Genomic DNA, 21,338 nt, shown 5'->3' on the forward strand with positions numbered 1-21,338 from the left:
ACACTTCCACTTGGGCAAAATGGCTGCACAGTCTTATCCACAAGGAATCAATCAACAAAATTTTGTTGGGCTTTTTCAATATTCTGATTGGTTGTCTAGATGTCTGCATCTAAAGTCGGAGTAGCTAAAAATATGCAAGACATGTTGTGTAAATGGATGCCACAGAAAAAATAAGTTCAAGATCCAAATTTCCCGATACACTTTCATTTGTCATTATCCCTGAAATGTTCTGGTAAAATTTCACGAAAATCCATCAAATCCTCATACCCTATAAATTCACTCAAAGTGGATTCTATTCCTCCCAAAATCAAATGCGAGATTTTAGCTTGTAAAGGTTCGTAAACAACTCACGCCAACCCAGGAGATTATCTCGCCTATGGAACTGCAACCCAATGGAACAACAGGACCTCCCAGCGTCAATGACAATGGATCAGGATTTCCAGGGAAAAGCATCGCATTGCAACACATTTTCTTTCTTGCTGTTGCATTGAAGAGAAAGACACTAACACGGGCAAAGCAGTCAAAGGCAAAAGAACAAATGCACGATATAAACAATACCAGATAACATGAAATACGAGCTCCAAGATGATCGTGAACCACGAAAATTCCCCTGGCAGTTTTGTCCATTTAAGCGATTATGACACCTTCCCAGTTTATTACCTTTATTTGAAAATATGTTTTTTTTAAATAACTTTGCCGCTTTTTGAGATTTTTGATGTTTTTCTTATGTAAACTGAAGATAAAATGACTGATTTAAATTTTGTCAAATAAAAGAAGCAACAATTTTTTGTGCCCGGAAGGTGGGAAGTAACCTTAAATCCAAGGCTAGGTTGGGCTGGTTTTGGAGTCAGTGGATAAGTTTGTATTTCTCTCCAGGAAGGTGAGAAATGTATGAAGTACAGATACATGATTGTTGGTACCAACACATAGTAATTATAGTAATAATTTAATTAACGTTGTGACACAGGGAGTGGTTACCCATATTTCTTTTGAGTCGGGAGCTCACAATAAAAGTGCTCAACAAAAAAAATACTAAAAGTACAATTTAAAATGATATGAATAATTATATTTTACAATAATAACGAACAACTTTAATATCACTTTGCATAACTATAAAAAAAAATAAAAAATATGTAAATAAAAGAGTATACTTTTGTCTAATGTTGCTGACCACAACTATTCAATTTCCTTGTAAAATAATACACTGTAATAAAGACGTGCATATATTTAGTAATACATGTATTTATCATATTACATCGCAATTTTCAGTCTTTTGGGTCTAGAGGTTCTCTGGAGAATGTTGGCAATAGATCTTCCCCTCCTTCCTCCAAGTCTACAACGCCGAAATCCAGCACAGCTACCTTACCAGAACTTGCATCAGATAGTCCCCCAAGCAAGTCTCCTGCTGCAGCTGCCTCTCCCTTGCTATCGGGCCAAAGGAAGATGTCTTCAGGACCATCTATATCTGCTGATGAATACATGGCACTTCAAAAGAAGGTATATTTATATGGAATGTTGAATTTTGATTGTTTTTCACAAAATATGCTGTGGTAAAGGTGTAGGTATGAAGATTTCAAATACATGTACATGTATGGTACATGCAATGTGTTTGAGGGACTTCTCTGGCACTTTTAAAGGGAAATGTCACAAAGAACAACCTTGCCAAATTTGATACATGTAAAATCTGAATTACAGTATTTACAGCCTGAAAACCTGAGGTATAAGTAAATTTAATTTGAGTATACATGTAGCTGAAATCATTTTAATTTACACCTGGGTGCATGTTGTTAATAAGAGTAGTAATGTGAGAGTATAGTTTTCCCAAGAATACGTATGGCTTTATGTCCAACATATTAATCATTAGGCCACAGTCCATACTTTATTTAAAAGTAGGTCTGCAATGTGAATTTGTGTGTGATTTCAGTCAAATAAGAGTTGATGCGCTATGGATAAATCAGAGAAATTGCAGCAGTGAATATTTATACATTTTGTTGTTTTGTAGTGATGAACGTCGAGTAAAGATACTGTAGAGTCCTGGTTATAAGATCCCAGGCTGCAGACGAAAAAACAGTTACATGAGAAACATGTTTGGACTTAAGTTTCCAGGAAATTCGCTCCCTTAGGGTTCGGTTACACGGAACTCTTTACTGTGGTAAATGACCCTTTTACCACGCGAAACTGCATTTAGTGAGTATGACCAATATTTCCGGAGGTAAATTTTTCCCGTGAATACATCAAAAAGATCACATGCAGCACCCTTGACATTTAATGTAGTAAGCTGCATTGGTGTTTTGATGTCTAAGGTATTACGAGCAAATCACATTTCTCCATTTGTCATTAATATGTAACCGAAAAGGAAAAATGGTTTTCCTCCATGTGCCATTTTTGTTACCTTGGCAAAATCCCATGTAACCGTTGTTTCACAACGTATACTAAAACCCAGCAAAAAAACAAACAAACAAACAAACAAAAACAAAAACAAAAACAAAAACAAAAACAAAAAAAACAAAAACAAAAGTCAGCAGACATATATATAACCCCAAGTTATTAGGGAGGGGGGTCATTGAAAGAGTCATTAAAGTAAACACATTTTGCAGGTTAGGCTTGTTTTTTGCAGCAGGGGCGAAAACAAATGACATCATCGAAAAGCAAGTGCACACAAGAAGGTTTAGTTTTTGGTTGTGATTCTGGACCATGCAATCAACAATAATGTGGCCTGTTTTGTCGGGATGCCAGATGATGTGCTACATAACTGGGACAATTAATGTTCATGAACACAACTTTTGAATCGCGTTGGCTTGGGGATGTTAACTGTGGGAACAGCTTTATTTCATGGGCTACAATTGTCCTGGGATGTGTTGATTAGTTCCAGTGGAGCCAAATAGTTCAGTTAGCCTCAGCTCTTACACAGACACTCCCACCCCCCCCCCCCCCTGCCCCCCTCAATGTACATGGAATGGCATCAGAAATGTTGTTTACTTTTATTTGTCAATGGAAATATTAGACTCGGTTGCTGGTTGCATGGAGTTTGTTTATGATAAATCAGCTCCAATTACAAATGTCAGCTAATATTCGTGCTTCCAGCTGAGAAAAGTGTAGTCTACGTAAATTATACTTTTAGGAATTAGCTTTTGTGCTTAAACATGACCAGAAAAATGTTTAGCATGAAGTTTGAAGGCAAATGCAAATATTTAGTCCTTTAAAACTTGTGAGTCTAAGGAAACTGCACCATCACGCAACGTATCAAGAAATCATGGTTTATCAGTCGAGAGGACCTCAACTTGTTAACTATAAATGACCATGCGCATGGTGTTGGTGTACAGTCGCTAATCATTGACAAATGTCCAACTTCTACTCGAATATTTTTCGTTATGGACTGAATGTGAACAAAAATAATCGTAGTCATAGATTCTCTGTTATATCAGCTTGTGGTGTTGTTGTTTGAATCTCCTCTCTTTTGCCGGGTTAGCGAGTAACAAGCAGAAAACTTCACACGACTCACTGAAATTCTCTGCCACGGCGTTACATTTCCAATCCCAAACGGTGCAGAGTTTGCAGCATTTACAGTGTTTGCAGCATTTACAACGTGTCTAATGTTCGTTTGGTTTCCGGTGTTAAATGGTGTCAAATGTTCCGTTTCTATCGTTTCTATCATTCGTTTCGCTTCGAGCATTTAGTTGCACACCTCAAGTTTATTTATTCGAAGACCTACTTGATCAGTTGACATTGTGAGGGATTTCCAGGGACCCTTCATGCGAAAAACTGGGTTGGTAAACAAAACGATCATCTGTTTGTTGCAACCAATTTTGTAGTGTTTTGAAATGTTGAATAACCTTCTAACGGGTTGTTTCGTGCAGACAAGAAAATGCATGTCAAAATGGAAAGATCTTATCTTCCGCTGAAGTTAAGATCAATTGCTCGATTACCTAAAAATAATGTCACAAAAATCAAGATATATCAACTGATAAAGGTGCTAAATAATAAAAAAAAGGATAAATCAGTGGTAAACCTTTCTGCTTCATTCAACCTGGAATTTTACTAGCCGTGGGAACCAACGATTCAGATTGGCCAGCCTGTAATATTGTATTTTATGAAAAGTCAACAGAAAGAGTCAACACAATCGTGTTGTCTGGGATCCGTCTAGGTTTTTTACGAAGGTACAGGAGCTTTCGTTTGTAGTTTAAAACAAGTTGTCATGTTAAACATGCCTTAATGTTACAGAAATTGGCATGACAAAGTCATGAGTAATTTAATGCTGCCACTGAAAGCCACAAAACTTTCAGCTGATCCCAAGTTCACTGAGTTCAAACCTCTCATAACATTGGCTCGTCACACAACAATGTTGATGAACATTTTAAATGATCTGCGCATTATAAGATTTATGAACTATGTAAAATTGCATTTGTTGTGCCTAAACTGTGCCTGCCTGTGCCTGAACTGTGCATCAATTGAAGCTGAAGTCGAGATTCATGTGCCAGTGGCAAGTCACCAAGTAACAGACGCAAGAACAACGACGCCAAAGATAGTTCAAAACCTGGGTTCTAAACGATACTCAAGAGAGAAATCAAACGAATGATAGAAACGATACGAATGTACAATAAAAACATAACGCACTATAGAAACATTGCAAACGATAGAAACGATCCAAATGATGGAAACGAAATGAACCAAACGAATGATGCAAACATTTTCACAAGCTGGACAAAATGCTTATGTTTAACGTTGAAATTCAAACCAAAGCTTTGGTTCAAAAATATGAATGTAACGCTAGAAAATCACTTTATCTTTGATTGTGTTGACTTTCTGTGAAAAATACCTATTCGACTTGAATCTGCAACTCATTTGCACCTCGATTTTCAAGACTTTTGTCTCAAAATTTTAATGACAATGAAAAGGACGTCAAAAATTTCAAACTTGTTCACTCCTGTTTTTATTGTCAATTTCCTGTATGGTGTTTTCATTTTGTTTTCAAGTGAAAGTAAGTAGATATTCTGGGATTTTCTCATTAGGAGATAAATGCACATGTAATTTACTTTCATTTGATGTCGTCAGATTATTATAGCTGTCCTTAAATTTTATACTCCACCATGTTTTTTAGTGTTACATATTTTGTAACGGCTCTGTACACCAACACCGTGCGCATGGCCAAATACACAGGAAAACACTGGGCTTTGTCATTATGTTATATCTGTCAGTAAAACTTTGGTTGTTGATATAAAAATGCTGATTTTAGCAGTAGATGGGAGTTGAAAGTAATGAAATCAATCAAGTGTAAATTTTCTTCCGACAGTTGCAGACTGCGCGGTGCGACATGCACAATGTTTACTAGCCGACATATGACTAGAATTTCATTTCCGCAGAAATTGTCGGGATTTTCATCTGATCGAAGGAATTTTAATGTGACATAATTTAAATATGTAATTGCAGAAAGTTCTGTCCGAGAACTGGAACTTCGTATGATTGTTGTATGATTGACTGATTGTTCCTTATTCATCCAAGAATTTCACGCATATACAGAAAGCGAATGTTTACCCACCTTATAATAAATGGCGCGTATCAACAATAAATACGGCAGCGAGTGTCTGAAAAACACTAAGACCTAAGGCCTAAGACTCCCTCCGAATCTCAAAAACAAGTCAATATTTGCCAAAAAACAACACCCGCTAAGAGTAATCACACTAATGGCCGCCGCACAAAAACACCTTTTGCCAGTGGAACCCAGTCTACATGCCAGGTAGAAACCACGTGACAAATGCTTTGCTCTCATGGACAAATAAATAAATAAATATCGCTGGCGTTGACAAAGTGTGGGAAATCCCACCCAAAAATAAAATGGCAGTTAACTGCTGATATTATTACATGTAGATCTTTAAGTATAGGAGGCACTGCCTTGTTAATGCTGTAGGTTTGAGCTCTGGCCTGGATATTTTCACATGTGATCAAGCATTCTTTTCTTTTCATAGCAGTTGAAGAGAATAAAAAAGAAATGCCTGATACATTTTATTTCATGAGTCATCTTTGAAAAGTCCAGAATGTGGGCTTTTTTGATCGGTTATAAGTGAAACAAATATATAAAATGTAAATATCGTTTGGTGAGTTAATAGTTTAGTTGCTTTGTATTCGCCTATGTTCGATGTGGCGATGGGCAGTTACGATGGCGCAGAGGTGTGTGAGTTGGTAGGTCTGTACATTCTGCACAAGCTTACATCTGCTTACCCCAGTGGAAACATCGGCCTGTACAGGGATGATGGCCTAGCAGTGTTTAAGAATCTGAGCGCAAGATCTCTTGACAGGATGAGGAAAGTTTTTTCAAAAATACTTGGAGAACTAGGCCTTCAAATAACAGCCCAATCGAATTTGAAAATTGTCAACTACCTGGACGTGACATTGGATCTCTCCCCCGGGAAGTTTTGCTAATGCAAAGTGCAACCACCCACCTTCCATAATCACCATCTACCAGCAACGATTAGTACCAGAATCTCAGGCTTATCTTGCGACCCTGACGAATTCAACAAGGCCTTGCATGTTTACAATGTTGCTCTCAAAACCAGTGGCTATCGTGAGAGTCTGCAAAATGTGAGGGATGATAACCAGACGGATCACAGATGCAGGAACAGACCAAGAAACATCATTTGGTTCAACCCGCCGTACAGTGAGAATGTCCAGACAAATATTGCAAGATCGTTCCTCCACTTAGTTGATAAACATTTCCCTAGGTCACACATATTGCACAAGGTATTTAATAGGAATAATGTGAAGATCAGCTACAGCTGCACTAACAACATGGCAAACATCATCAAGAGCCACAACTCAAAACCTCTCGCTAAGGACGGCACTCACGTCGAGTCCAATAAGTCGTGCAACTGCAGAAATGAAGACCTTTGCCCTCTTGATGGTGGATGCCTTGCCAACAATGTCGTCTACAAAGCAACTGTCGCTACAACACCTGGCGAAACGAAGGTTTACATTGGCATGACTGAGCATAATTTCAAATCTAGGTACAATAACCATAAGCTTTCTTTCAAACATCACAAGCATTCACACGACACTGTACTATCAAAGTACATCTGGGACGTGAAAGGCAATAACACTGACTTTTCGATCAAGTGGTCCATTATCACGCGAGCAAGCTCTTACAGGGGAAACCCGTCATCCTGCAATTTTTGTCTGACGGAAAAGCTCTGCATACTATCAGCTGACAGATCTACTCTCTTGAACAAAAGATCTGAACTTGTTACCAAGTGCAGACACGAAAACAAGTTTTATGCGGCCAATCAAAAACAGGATCACTCCAACCGTCCTCCATGAGCTTAGTTTAAATTGTATTCCACCCACCTCTAACGGCACAGTCTGATGATCGCTTCGTGTGTGAAACTCGAGAATCTGTCAGTATGGTCTCTATCTTTAATTATAGTATAATAGAATTATAGATGCGTGCATGATGTTTGGAGAGCACAAGAGAAGTGTAAGAGTTGCTTGAGGTGCAGCTGAGAGCAACTCTTGACTTTTTGTGCTCTCCAAACTTCCCAAGTGCATCCATAACTTGGTAAATGCACAGCTAAAACACACAGCGAAGAAACCAAATGGCTTTATTCTACTCTTCCAAATAATACAGCATATAGGGCAAAATGAAAGCCAAAGGAAGCAAATAATATTGAAGAGAACAGCTAGCAAGTGTACAAATATTTTGAACCATAGGAGATGCGTAGCCTTGTCAACCCCATCCCTTGCACTATTGCATTTATTTCAAGCGGGTCCATTTTTCTTTCTGCCAGATACATGAATGCCATCGTTGAAGGCATGCAATAAGGAGTGGAAAGCAATAATTGGCACTCATCTTATGGCATCAACCCTTCTTTGAAAAGGGGTTTGCAAGAGGACTTTTTCACAAATTGTTGATATTTGGGCAGGGGTTTCAATCCTCCAGATGGTCAAAGCAGCCAGGCAGAATTATCCTCATAGCCTGTCAATCTGCCTGGTGCCTGGCCCTTGGTGAAACCCATGCTAGTGTTGACAGACTTAAATCTGGAGTTTGTAGATGACTCATCATGATCAGATAAATGAATCAGGCATTCTCTCTCATTTTCTTTTGCCACTGTGAAAAATAAATTTTAAAAAATCTTATCGTAACTAACACGACTTGTAAGATGTTTGGGTTGGGTTTACGCAAGGTGCTTTACTCTCACATTGCTTCTCTATTGGACCATGATCCAGGAGTATACATGTAGATGTTGGAAAAACTGTGAGGGGCATACTGACAAAATACTCAAGGGTAATCCGTGATGGATAAGAATCTTATTCAGGGGGAATGGCAATACTCTGAGGCTCATCTCATTACAGAAACTGGAGCACAACACAATCAAGTTTAAGTGATAATTACTTTTCTGTATTGTCTGTGGGAATTGAATTTCAATAAGATCTCATGTGTACATGTAATAGTAACTCACATAAGTGGTTTTGTCCGCATATGTTTCTTGTTTATAGGTGATTGAAAAGGAAAAAGCTGTTGTGGATTTAGAGGAGAAACTAGAGACCCTGAAGAGCAAACGACAAGAAGACAAAGCTAAAATGAAGGAATTGGAGAAATCAAGGATGCAGCTAGAGCAGGTTTGTTTAATTGCTGGATCAATACAGATCAATAGTTTAATTCTATGTTCATCCACCCCTCCCCCCCAATTACTCTTTACATGCTGACTTCGTGTTTATATTTTGGTGTTAATTTGTTTTCAGCTCCAAATGATTAAACCAGTGTGATTTTCATTTTCCTTTGGTCAAGATTATGATAAATGAATATGAGACAAAATAAATTTGAACTACAGCATGTACAATTTATTGCAGTTGTCTAGTATGTGTAATATGTGGGCCCCTGTAACTAGGCAGCATCATCAGCAGTAGTAAATTTATAATCTGGAAGAGACACACTGACAAGTTTGACTCAGGATGCCTCAATTCTTGAAACCTCTGGATTAGATATCTCAGTAAGAAATTCAACATGTGTTCCTTTGTGCAACATTTCTTATCACAACCTGAAACAAAGGAAAATAGAATCGAACTGGTTTTAACCATTTTTGACCAAAAACAAATTTAACCCACAACAAATTGGTGTAAAGTGTTCAAGAATTGATTCAATTTGCCACTGTCAATCCAGCGTGGATCCATTTGTTTGTTTTATATGTATCTTAGTTGATAAATTATGCATGCATCAAATTTGTCTTTATCCAAAGAGTTACCTAGTAACTGTTATGTTTACCCAATCATTTGGCTTAAGATATCATTGCTTTCTTTTTTATATCAATAACTTTCTTGTGGTCTTTGAGACATTGTCATTTAAATCTAGCAACAAGCAAGTTTCTGGTCTAAAAAAAGCATCTGCTTAACAAGCTTATGTGTCATTTAAGTTAACAAATGGCATCTGCTTAACAAGCTTATGTGTCATTTAAGTCAACAAGTGGTGATGTGTTATTGGATTTAATGTCAGTGCCAGCTGTTCTTCTGCCAACAAACTATAGGTCAAGTCATTTTAATATCTGTGACAATGACACATTGCAGTTTTAGTCAACAAAAACTCCAGTTTCACCAAGTCTTAAGCAGGAAATATTCTGGCTGTCTTACTGAGTTCCTTTTTTGAAACCTTTCGAATGTCTAAGATAAACTTTATTTTACTAATTAATGCAGCCCTCATGAATATCATTTTATTAGTTGCCCTTTGCTGCCACTGGGTGCTATAACAACTGATTTGAATGTGTTGTGTTGTGGTCATGTTTTGTTGGTGTAGATGCAAGAATATAAGGCTAGATGGCAAGAGGCACAGAGAGATTTACAAGCTCAGCTTAATGCAACAAAAAAGGTTAGTCTTTTTGAATTATTTTAGTATTTGAATTTTTTTTGTAGGTCTCACGACATGGATAATTTCTGTGTTAACTGTTAGTGGCATTTTAGGTACTATATGTGCAATTCAAGTACTTTTTAGCCACAATTTTGATTAAAAATTCAGGTTCTCTTTTAAAACCACAGAGCCATGTCACATTTTCTATTGGGACCACTTTAAAAGAACTAATTGGAAATATTTCTAAAATTTAGCTTGTACTACTTGTGAAGAGTAACTTCTTATTCGGTAATTGAGGCTGTAAGCTGCACAGGTGAAATATAATTTCTAACTAGTGACGCTAGTGTTACATGTACATGTAACTATGAGCTCTGGAATTACAATAACCCAGAACAATCTCCACTAATAAATAACATACCAGTGGTATTACCGTGAAATTCTCTTTTAGTTAATTTTTGTTTTGCAGCTTGATGGTTCCAGGACTGGTAATAATAACAAATAATTGAAGCACATGTAGACCAACTGCATAAATGGCTGCCAGTTAGAATAAAAAATAAGTTATTAAACAAATAATCATAGCCTTATGCTTGTGTACCAATTGAAAGATTTCTCACACAAACATGAAGGCTAAGGTTTTCTAGCAAATTGATGTTCAAATTCAGGACAATTTATGCAGTCAAAATTCATGTAATGAAATAAATGTTTTAATCTTATAATCCTTTTAATAGGAGCTAAAAGAGATTACTGAAAATCGTCAAGAACACAGTGAAGAGTTGACAGAGCTACAAGAAGCTGTGGAAATGGCAACACTGGATAAGGAAATGGCTGAAGAAAGGGTATTCACTTTAATTAATTTACCCCACTGCATGTTTGTTACTCTATACAGTTGTCCCAAACAGCATACCTATCCTTTTGTCTTACTCAAACCTAACAGTACAAGTCAATGTTTACAGTAATAATTTATTGTTGCATTCATGTTGTGTGTGTGTGTTTGTAAATTGCCTTGAAATTAAATGGCCCTTCTGTGTAAACATGTCACATGCAGTAGTCATTATGGAATTTCAACTATACTGTCTGAATCAGCTCTTGTGGTGCAGTGTACATCTTTTGTTCACTGTTTGACCAAAGATGACAAAAAGCCTCAGTAAGTAGCTGTCAAGTGGCTTAAAAATAATGTTGTAAAGATTAGACGACAGTCTCTGAATTTGTGTGCCAATTCCCTTTTGGCTTTAGCACTGTTGTATTTTATAATTCACTGAAAAATTGAAATCCGGGACATTTTTTTTTCAGTTTTCCTGCAATGTTCTTGGGAGTGAAAGTACATGCTCTATAAAAATATTGTCACTTACATGTATTTGAATTTTTGGTGTTTGTAGCTGGAGTCCATTCAGCTGGAAAATGAACAACTGAAAGACAAGCTGGAAGAAGTTACTCTTGACTTGGAAATTCTTAAGAATGAAGTCAGTGAAGGAGGTGCGACATATGCCCATGGAATATTTATATATCAAACATAAATTACAGCAGCTTTAATGTACAGAATACCTGCTGCAAACACAGCAATTTTCAGATAAAAGCTGTCTGTAGTCTGTTGGCCAACTGTTAACCTGCTATTAAAGAAATGTGAAATATGACAGCTTATCAACAATTAAACAAGGCACATGTATTAGGAAAAAGTGTAGGTTCTTAATATTTACATTTTAATATTTACAGTACATTGTAGGAGCTATTGTTGGTGCATGTAATGCCAGGCATGGCTTAGAGGACTACATGTAAAACTCTGCAACATTCAGTTTACAAGTGGGAACTGGGTTTGCCAAGTACTTTTATAATTTCTCCAAACTCCCTTGAATTTCTGCATCAAGATTTGCAAACAAAAGATGGTAGTCTTCTTGTTCATTTATGACAAAAATTAACAGAAATGATATTATGTCATGATTGTCATGGAAATAAATAACTGTGATTGACAACTTGATTCAGTGATTACTACATGTAGTAACTTGCCTGGTTAATGGCTTCTTATCAATCTAACTGATGAAAATTTTTGACATCATCTCTGTAAAGGGATTGAAGGTGCTGCAGCAAATGCCCAAGTCAAACAACTTGAGCAGCAAAACAGCAGACTTAAGGAAGCAATAATGAGGTGAGAAACGTCACGAAAACAACTCAAATGTCACTTCTGTAACATGTTGTGTTTCAATTTTTGTCTCTGCTGTAAATTTTCAAACCAGTTTTAATTTGTATTTTTTTCTCTTTCTGGGGCTTATTAAATAAAATCACATGCAGTTCTTGATTTTTTTCCTTTTAATTTCAGATTCTCCTTCAAATCACCCACACTCTCAGTCCCTTACTCTACCCTACCCCCACTAGAATGCCATATCAAATTCCCACCCACCCCCAACATTTACCATACTACTACAGGTGTCTTTTTTTTTGTCATTTTGTACTCAACTAGATTCAAAAACTGAACCTCTGACTTTGTAGTCCACCTTCATCTCCCCTAGGTCATGCAAGCAATTGTTACAAATTTTCCCATATATGTTGGTCTAACAAGTTATTGGTCCCAGACTCCCCTTCCCCTTCCCATTCTTCTTTGATGTAAATCAAACTAGTCTGAAAGAAAAATGTTAGAAACTGGTTTCAAACAATTTAAACCAGGGCTAAAACTGAACCATTTTAATAGGACCTGGTGCATGTTGCAAATAATATTGACATTGACTAGTAAATAAGATCCAGTAGGGCAACATTGTCAAAAGTGATGTAAGCCAAATGTATTGATATAGTATTTTGATATGAACAAGTGATTATGGTAACTCTGCTATTATTTTATAATTTCAGGCTTAAAGAGGTCCAAGCAAGTGACAAATCAGAGATGCAGGCATTGCAGAAACAGGTCAAAGACCTGCAGAGTGGAAACACATTGCTACAAAATGAAAGAGACAGGCTCTCTGAAGCTCTACAGGTTATTACTAGTTAAAATGTGCTCAAAAAGATTTTGAAAACTCAACCAGTACAGGTCTAAATTATAGAGTTCATTACTTAGAGGTTTACTAATATTTCAAGTAATTCCTTTTCAGGAAGCTGAAAGTTCTTTGGCTGAACTCAAAGAACAGGTGTGTCCATTCACATTGCGATTTTCTTTTCTCATTCACATGTTGTGCCAGAAAAACCAAAATTTGCTGTTTGGTATGTCACTCTGTATCACCATGGCTATAGCCGTACAAAATTATGACTGAGGCAGTGTCCATGGTTAAAATTTAATTCTCTTCCTAGGTATTTAGGGTGTTTATGACAACTATAAACAACAAAAACAAAAAAAAAAAACGACTGAGGCAAGTGTCTCAGTTATTCTGTTATTAGATACAGCCCTGATCACAGACAGAGGAATGTCTTTCTCATATTAGTTGTTACTAATGCTAGGTTGACACTGCATTGGGAGCTGAGGAGATGGTGGAAACTCTCACTGATAGTAATTTAACATTGGAGGAGGAAATCAGGACTCTTAGAGAGAATGTTGCTGACTTGGTGAGTTTTGCCACTGATGTCATAAACTACCTACATAGTAGCAATGTTTGTAACAAGTAAGTAGATGCCACTCTTCACAGGCTTGTGCTCAATTTCTTCTCCACTTGAGAGAAGTCGAGGTTATCTTCAACAGAAAGAATTCTGTGCTGATGGCATATCCATATTAATTTTATTTACTAACTCTAGGAGAGAGTGTTGCATGCAATTCCAGTTTTTCCTGAAATATCGCTTGTGCACAAAAGTTATTCCAAATTGAAGTTCATTACAACCAATCAAAGTCATTGACAGGGATCTCTGTAAAGCTGTCATAAGAATGGAATTTCTTACATTGATCAAATCCTACACTTGAATCCTTTGAATATGAGAATAGTTTAATAAGTGGATGAAAGGAGGTACTCACACTATTATATTTCATTGAACGTGTTTTAAAATTTTGTTGCACATGCCACAAGTGGCAGGAAACAGCTACAAACATGATTAATGTCATGAAAAACAATTCAATTCCTTCTACTCAATAGGAAGCTCTTAGAGATCTGAATGAGGAACTAGAAGAGAATCATATTCAAACAGAACATGACTTGAGGGAAGAACTGGAGATGAATAACAATAAACTTCGTGAGGTAATCCTCTTTGTTCGTGGTCAGCTCTCTACAGACAAACCACAATCATCAATTTGAATTTTAACCACTTGGTGTGGTCAAAAGCTATGTGGTTAATTAGCTAAAAAATTTGTTTGGAAGACTTAATAACTCTTATGGAAACTATATTATTCTTATTATCTATTTTTTTTTTTTCTTTTATGTTTTTTGAGTGAACAATGGGTTGCTTTTGTGTTAAACACAAAACTCGACCTTTGGAAAAATTTGGATTGCAATGTAGTTTTGTACATGCATCAGATGTTGGAAGAAATAAGGTACATATTTTTGAACAAAATTGTTGACATTGTAATCAAAATTTGCTACAGCTATCGGGTTACAAAAATCAAACGGGTGAAATTTGCAAGGATTTCACCCCAGTCAGTGGGGTTTCAGTTTGAATTTGCCTACAATAGAATGAGTCACAATTTACATAGAGTTAACATCATTCCTCTTTGGGCTTACAGTCTTGACTGTAGGTTTGGTTTGTGCATTGTATTTTTTTTATTCTTTTTTAGATGGAACGTAAACTGGAGGCAGCACAGGAAAGTATAGGAGATCACCAGCAAACAATTGTTAAATTCAGGGACTTGGTGGCAAAATTGCAGGTGAGGGCCATTTAAATTATGGGTGCAAAGTTAAATCTTAAGGCAGTTTCAATCTAGCATGTCACGTGTTGCCAGTAACTGATAAATTCATGAAGTGGTAGGGAGTATTTCTATTCCCCTGGCTGAAATGCTAGTTCATCACAGGGTTACCCTCCACTCCTTCCCAGCTTGTATTATCTTTGTCAGGTTCACACTTAACAGTTTACCAGTCTATTTGAAACAAACTGACTTTTTGTGAAATACAGATACAGTATTAAAGTAGTGCAAAATGTTACTGATAGAATACGATATTCATTCTATCAAACTGCTTGATCATAATCATGTAACATGTCAGAGAGGCAAAATTTAGATGTAGCATTCTAAGTAAAACATTGATATGTTTGTTTGTTTGTTTGTTTGTTTGTTTGTTTTCTGTAGGAAAACAACAGAGTTATGCAGGTACAGCAAGAAGACACAGAGAAACAAAAGATCATTGACATCCCTTCACCTGAAATGATTGACTTCAAGGTCAAGGCTGCTGAATTGAAAACTTTTACAAAGGTAATTAACTGTCAAAAACATTACTACACTTTATGGTAATGACATAGGTACAACCTTACTGTTGTATTTTGATCTCATGCTAGGTTTTTTTTTGCTTCTTTTTTCGAACTAGTTAATTGTTTAAACTGGTCATTTCTTTTCCTATTTATTAGTTTTTTATAATTAAGACATAATATTATCTGTTTATTTGGGTTGGGACAAGAATACACCTCTGGGCACCTGTTTCAGTCTTGCCATGATGTTTTTCTTAAAACAACTACAAAACATAAATACATGAATGCTGCTTAGTACTGATGCACAACATGAGACCCAAATTTTTCTCAAAATTAGGATGTAAGAATAGGTTTCCCAGTATTTAACATTTTGAGGATTGTTGTTTGGATATCTGTGTTTTACTGGTGTTGGTCTTGCCATAAATTTGAAACTCTCTCCATGTTAGATTTAAATTCTTATTCACCTTTTTATTACAGACAATAGAGAATGAGTTAAGAAAGTTTGAAATTCGGCAGGCAAATGAACAGGTTAAAATGCTTCACTCATTTATGCCTGAGTCATTCTTAAGGAGAGGAGGTGAGGGAAAATGAACAAGTATTCTGTGTTAAAAATAAATGTTTGGTTTATGGAATCCATTCAGTTTGTGTCACAATGATAATAACCATAATAATTAGGGGATATTACACAGCCACGCAGAGATATGAAATTTCTCTTCTCATGTTGAAGAATATTTCATGAGCGAGTACAGCAAACAAGCGAAATACTTTTCAACATGAGAACAGTAATTTTGTATCTCCAAACAGCCATGTAATGTTCTATTTATTATATCAACACCAATGAAATAACGAACCATTTAATGTTCACTACAAAAGGTGCAATTGATTATATTACCATGGTAACAGCAATCTTTTCACATGTGAAGATATCATGTTTTTATGCGAAAGCTCACGTGATATTTCATTTGTGTTTATATAATAAAACACATTTTTATAGCACCAAATTTCAATGCCTGACTTTATAAATAATATGGTCTTGATGTCAAAGTACTTATAGCTAACAAAGACATAAAAAGAAAGGACACTCTGATTTCTTGATTATTTATTTATCTGAAAATGCTAATGTGCATTTTGAAATTTGATGAAAGCTATGTTGCTGTTATTCAGGTGACAATGAAAGTGTCTTGCTGCTGTTACTTATTCCGCGGCTGAGTTTTAAGACTGACTTGCTTCAATCACAACTTAAACAAAAGGTAAAAAAACCTATCCTTGTGGTAATAAAAGTAACCATGGATCAATAAGGTTAACTTTATGTAATGTTATGTATGTACTCTGTATGATTTCAAGTGATTTGCCATCATGAATACTTAAATTTTTGTGTCTATTATGGATAAAGCTTTTGGTACTAGTGAACAATGGCTACCATTTTCGGCTGTCAGTAACCTGTTAGCCAACTGTCAGCGGACATGTCACGGACACATTACTAACAGTCAGCCAACAGTGTTAAGTAGGCCAACAACTGACCCAAAAAAATAGACATCTGTTGATCTTACTGTTGGTACTTATTTACTTGATCCTGTTTAACCCATCTCCAGACACTACTTTCTTCACTTTCCCCAAGTTTTTTTTACAGGATTTGTGTTCACAACTCAGTCATTCATTGAATGTCCTCATTTTTTATACAGTATGAGATAGCAGAATGCCTTGAAGAGACTGTTAAGATTCATGGTGAAGCTGGGGAAGGACTTAGTTTTGCTGCAGGACTCATTTATCAACTTGCTACTCTACAGGCAGTTGTCAGAAATATTGAAAGGTAAAAAAAATCACGGGGTTGTTTTGCACTTTGTAAATTTGCTATGGCACTTAGTCTACTTTTATCATCTTCAAGTTGGAAGCTGGATCATACTGAATGCAGTGAAGCCCGAGTTATTGATTTGTATGTCATGTTAATTTGTTCATTTGCAGGGCTCTTGATAGCTGTGATTCTGGTCTCTTCAATAAACTGGTTGGAATATACCCAGAACTAGCAGCTCATGAAAGAGCTGTGGATGTACTGATTGACTTGTTCAAGAAAGACCAGGTAAATGACAAACCTAAAATCAATGACTGCATTCCCTCCTTCCTCTTTCTGGCGAAAGAAATTTGTCACCAGCCAAATATTAATTACAGACTTTATTTGTGGCTGTATATTTTAATCTCCAAATAAATTTGGCATAAATTTGTTTTTAAATGAATTCTGCCAAACCTGTAAATACATGACTGTATGAAAAAAATGCAATATCTTGTTAGGTCGAGTTCACACCAGTGACATAATGACATTATGACAAAACAACATAATCGCTTATATCGGTTAAGTGAACATCGGCATAAAAACATGCTCAGTCATGCTGTTATGTTGCCATTACATGTTAATATGTCGGGATGTTCACACTATAAACATAACAGCATCCTCCTTATGTTGTTATGGCGTTGCGTTGCTGTTCTGAACTAGGCCTTACAGATATTAAATTACTGTATGGCAAGATTTGTCACACACCTACATGCACAGCTGTAAAAGCAGCAGTGAATACATCATCTGAAGAAGCATTTAAACTGTTTATTTTCAAACTTGATACCATAACGAAATTCTGCTCACTCTTCCTGTTTTAATTGGGTTAATTTCTAAATGGGAGATGTAAAAAGTACATGTACTGTCACATCAGCAAAGATTGCTCCGTAACTGTTAAACATGGCTCCAACTTTAAGCTGTTGGTAAGCTGTCAACTGACTGTCAGTAGACACATAATACCAACGTGTTACCAACTGTCGGCTGACAGTAAACCAACTTTTACCAATTGCTCTATAGTGATGGTGTTTGACTGTTCAGGACTGATGTTACAAGCTTAGTATCACCTCTTTTTATCAGTTGTTTTAAATACAGGATAGTAAGTATATCATTGCAGTAGTTTCAGTGAAATTGTTCTTGTTTGTTATGATAGTTGGATGATACAGTTGCCATGGAACCTTTGGAGAAGGCAATTCATTATTACACCGTAAGTATCCAAATTCAATGCTCAATCAAAACTATAACAAAATTCTCGAACGTGATTGGCTATCAGCAGCCCGATTTGAGCATTAATTGGACAGTATATACGCGTCATGCTTGTAATTGGACAGTACGCGTCATTTTGCGCGCGCTGTTGCGGTGCACTTTGTTGAGTAAACTGCTGTGTTTTTCAGCATTCATAACGACGTTTAATCGTTCAGCGCTCAATCGATGGTTTGTTCGTTTCTCGAATTTTGTCATAGTTTTGATTAATTGGTAGCAGGACGTCGTGTTGTCCAATTCGGTCTGTAATCATACTCGTGATTAACAAATCAGACTCCCGCTTTGCGGTCGTCCGATTTTGTTAATCACTCGTATGATTACAGACCGGACTCCACTCAGTCCTCGTACCATTATTAATCGTATGTGACTTTTGAGCTGCTCTTACATGAAAAAGGAAATAGATGGCCTCAATATAATGGTTTGACACAATGGGAAAATATTAGAAAACTGCCACAAAGCTGCCACAAAGTATGGATGGTCAACAATGTTTAGGATCTAAACAGGTTGCAGTGACTTATACTTTATCCGTGAGGGCAATCAATCCAGTTTAGGTTAATTGCCTTTGCAGTGTGGTGCATCATTATCAAATCAATTTTTTAAAACAATTTTTGTACAATGTTCACACTACTTGTGACATGCACCGCATTGTTTTAATTCACCCCAATTAACCTATGGAGCACTTTTTCTGTGTTTGCATAGCCCCATCCAAACTCAAGGAGGGTTTGGGGAATTCGAGACAGTTATGCAAACCTGAGATGTATTTAAGGTTTTGCATAACTTTTAAGGATTCTCCCAACCCCCCAAGTGTTTAGATGAGGCTAACACGGAAAAAGTACTCTACTGCTTTTATGAAATATTTCTCAAAAAACACGCGAATCTAAAACGTCACAACCGTGTTTACATAATCTCATCTCAACACACCTATTAACCAATGAGAGCGCGCGTAGTATCTCATATTTTATAATGAAACTATCTATACCAGAGCTACCAGAATGGTACTTTTCATTGCACTGGTCTTCAATCCTTTACAGCTTTCCTATGCCCACCCCTTGATGTGTGTCAACCGATTTGTTTTTCAGACTATGGTTCGCTTCCACCTGGCTGGTAACCCTGTGTCACATTCTGAGTTCTTAGCAGATGAACTGAGGATCTTTACAGCTGGCACAGAAGGTGCAACCATAGAGATCGAGAGACTGAAACAGTTTACTAAGGTGTGTTTCTTAGGATTAATCCGAGTTACCAAACTTTCAAAGAAGAACGAGACGTGTAGTAATTAATTTGTGTGTTTAATAGGACTACATGCTGTCCAATTTGAATATAATTGGACGAAAAAGAATTGCAAATTTTATGAATTGAACTGTTTCCAAATTTGACTAGGATGTTGTCTAAGATGTTGAGTAGGATATTGCCAAGATCTTAGTTACTTTATGAGTTATTCTTTTAGAATTGTGATGAAGGAAGTGCTTTTGGCGAACTTGTCCAAGATATGGAACTGAGAAATGTTGAAATCCAGCAGTTATGTAGAAAGGTAGGTTGAAAATTTGAAAAACTTGTAAAATAATTTATTACAAGCTGGTATCAAATTGAAACGCATTAACTTTGCACTCACAGTTCTTCTCTTCACCAACGAGTATGAATGGGTACTCCCCTGGGGCACTCCCACTGAACCACGCTAACAATGGTTTCCCTTAGGGGCTTAATTCAAATTTTCAGACAAGCACGCCCACCCCTTTGACATGTGAATCCCCTAGAGGGTACTAACGCATTGTTTTGCCAACCTGACAAAATGCTGGAGGCTTCTTACTATAGACTAGCATCCCGTTTTTATGAACTATAGCTTAAGTGCGCTCATGGCCTATGACTTCTTAAATCTAATCTTAACTTTGTCTTACAGATCAAAATTAGAATGCCAGAGGATCAGAGCAGTACCCTGTCGTTTTCTGATAAGGTTTGTATCAATGCGTACTTTGGTGTGCATGATTACCTGGCTGTACCCTTGATTTATTTTGTTACTCTGGAATTACTCTGACTCCTGTTAGTTTCAGATAAAGTTTATATATACTAAAGCATGGCTTTCAACCAGTCAATACGCACGCTTTCCAAAGTGTCTTCTCCTGTTATTGTTTATCAGTAATTTCAAGCAGCTATTGTGTTGTATTGTGTTTGAGACGTGCGTGTTTTTGTATTTTCCAGGTCCAAGAGTCACTGATTGATTGCGCCAAGCAACAAAACCTGGAACTGAGGTTTTGCCAGGAGCTAGCTGCGGCCGTGGCACAGAAGGCTTCTAGTTTAGCTGGTAAGAAAGTTCTGCTGACTTGCTAGGCATCTATTTCATCAGATATACTTCAGATATACAAAAGTTAATCAAAATATTAATTTTTCTTTTACAAAAATGTTTTTCACAGTTTATGTTTTGTGTAGTTTGAGGTTACTCTAGCTCAAAACCGGAGGACAAACAATATAAACGGAAAACCTCACCGAAAAATTTAAAACTGAAATTCTAATTTGGCAAATCCTGGGTTAGCTTAATCGGGTTTTGAACAAGCCTGGCTAGGGATCAATATTGCAATATTGTAAAATAAAAATAAAGTATGCAATTGGTCATGTTTGAGTTACCAAATAGAACATCGTGTTCCATGTTCTCTAAGAAAATAATGCACGCTTGAGGTCTAAAACAACTGCTAAGGTAAGGTAAGGTAACTTTATTTTAAGTCGTAAACGTAGGGAGTGGTTGCCCGATCTCCCGAGCCAGGGGCTCATGACAAATTCGCACGACTATCTACAACAACATTGCTACTTACAACTACTATATTCGCTAAGATAAATCCGGAATTAAAACATAAAATATTCCTACAAGCAACTTGTCCTAATATTAAAAATTTGAGTTAGAAAATACAGTTCATGCACTGGCACCCTGCAAACTCCACACCATTCAAACGAGAACGAAATTGTGCCAAAGTGGTCGAGGATTTGGTGATAGCTGGTAACTGGTTCCACATGTGGGCAATCTTATACTGCTGGTGGATACACAAGTGAAACGTGATTGCGTTCAGCAGTTTTTTGGACCTCAAAAGTGCATTAGTTTCTTGGAAAACATAGGAACTATTTTATTGTGCTATAAATATAAGC

The 21,338-nt window shown here is 36.7% G+C and overlaps 1 protein-coding gene across 1 annotated transcript in view; it reads left to right on the forward strand.

Moving 5' to 3' along the window:
• The window catches only part of LOC145478395 (dynactin subunit 1-like), a 34,758-nt gene that overhangs the window by 4,807 nt on the left and 8,613 nt on the right, over window positions 1-21,338 (forward strand). The window contains exons 3-23 of the mRNA XM_081456411.1: window positions 1,270-1,497; window positions 8,485-8,607; window positions 9,776-9,847; window positions 10,555-10,662; window positions 11,203-11,299; window positions 11,888-11,966; window positions 12,662-12,785; window positions 12,901-12,936; window positions 13,244-13,348; window positions 13,867-13,968; window positions 14,502-14,591; window positions 15,009-15,131; window positions 15,602-15,701; window positions 16,289-16,374; window positions 16,807-16,934; window positions 17,087-17,201; window positions 18,100-18,153; window positions 19,289-19,420; window positions 19,654-19,737; window positions 20,104-20,157; window positions 20,403-20,505. Of these exons, the coding sequence (XP_081312537.1) occupies window positions 1,270-1,497; window positions 8,485-8,607; window positions 9,776-9,847; window positions 10,555-10,662; window positions 11,203-11,299; window positions 11,888-11,966; window positions 12,662-12,785; window positions 12,901-12,936; window positions 13,244-13,348; window positions 13,867-13,968; window positions 14,502-14,591; window positions 15,009-15,131; window positions 15,602-15,701; window positions 16,289-16,374; window positions 16,807-16,934; window positions 17,087-17,201; window positions 18,100-18,153; window positions 19,289-19,420; window positions 19,654-19,737; window positions 20,104-20,157; window positions 20,403-20,505 (2,143 nt within the window). The remainder of the gene's footprint in view (window positions 1-1,269; window positions 1,498-8,484; window positions 8,608-9,775; window positions 9,848-10,554; window positions 10,663-11,202; window positions 11,300-11,887; window positions 11,967-12,661; window positions 12,786-12,900; window positions 12,937-13,243; window positions 13,349-13,866; window positions 13,969-14,501; window positions 14,592-15,008; window positions 15,132-15,601; window positions 15,702-16,288; window positions 16,375-16,806; window positions 16,935-17,086; window positions 17,202-18,099; window positions 18,154-19,288; window positions 19,421-19,653; window positions 19,738-20,103; window positions 20,158-20,402; window positions 20,506-21,338) is intronic.

This window comes from Orbicella franksi, chromosome 2 (assembly GCF_964199315.1).
Source record: "Orbicella franksi chromosome 2, jaOrbFran1.1, whole genome shotgun sequence".
NCBI lineage: Eukaryota > Metazoa > Cnidaria > Anthozoa > Scleractinia > Merulinidae > Orbicella > Orbicella franksi.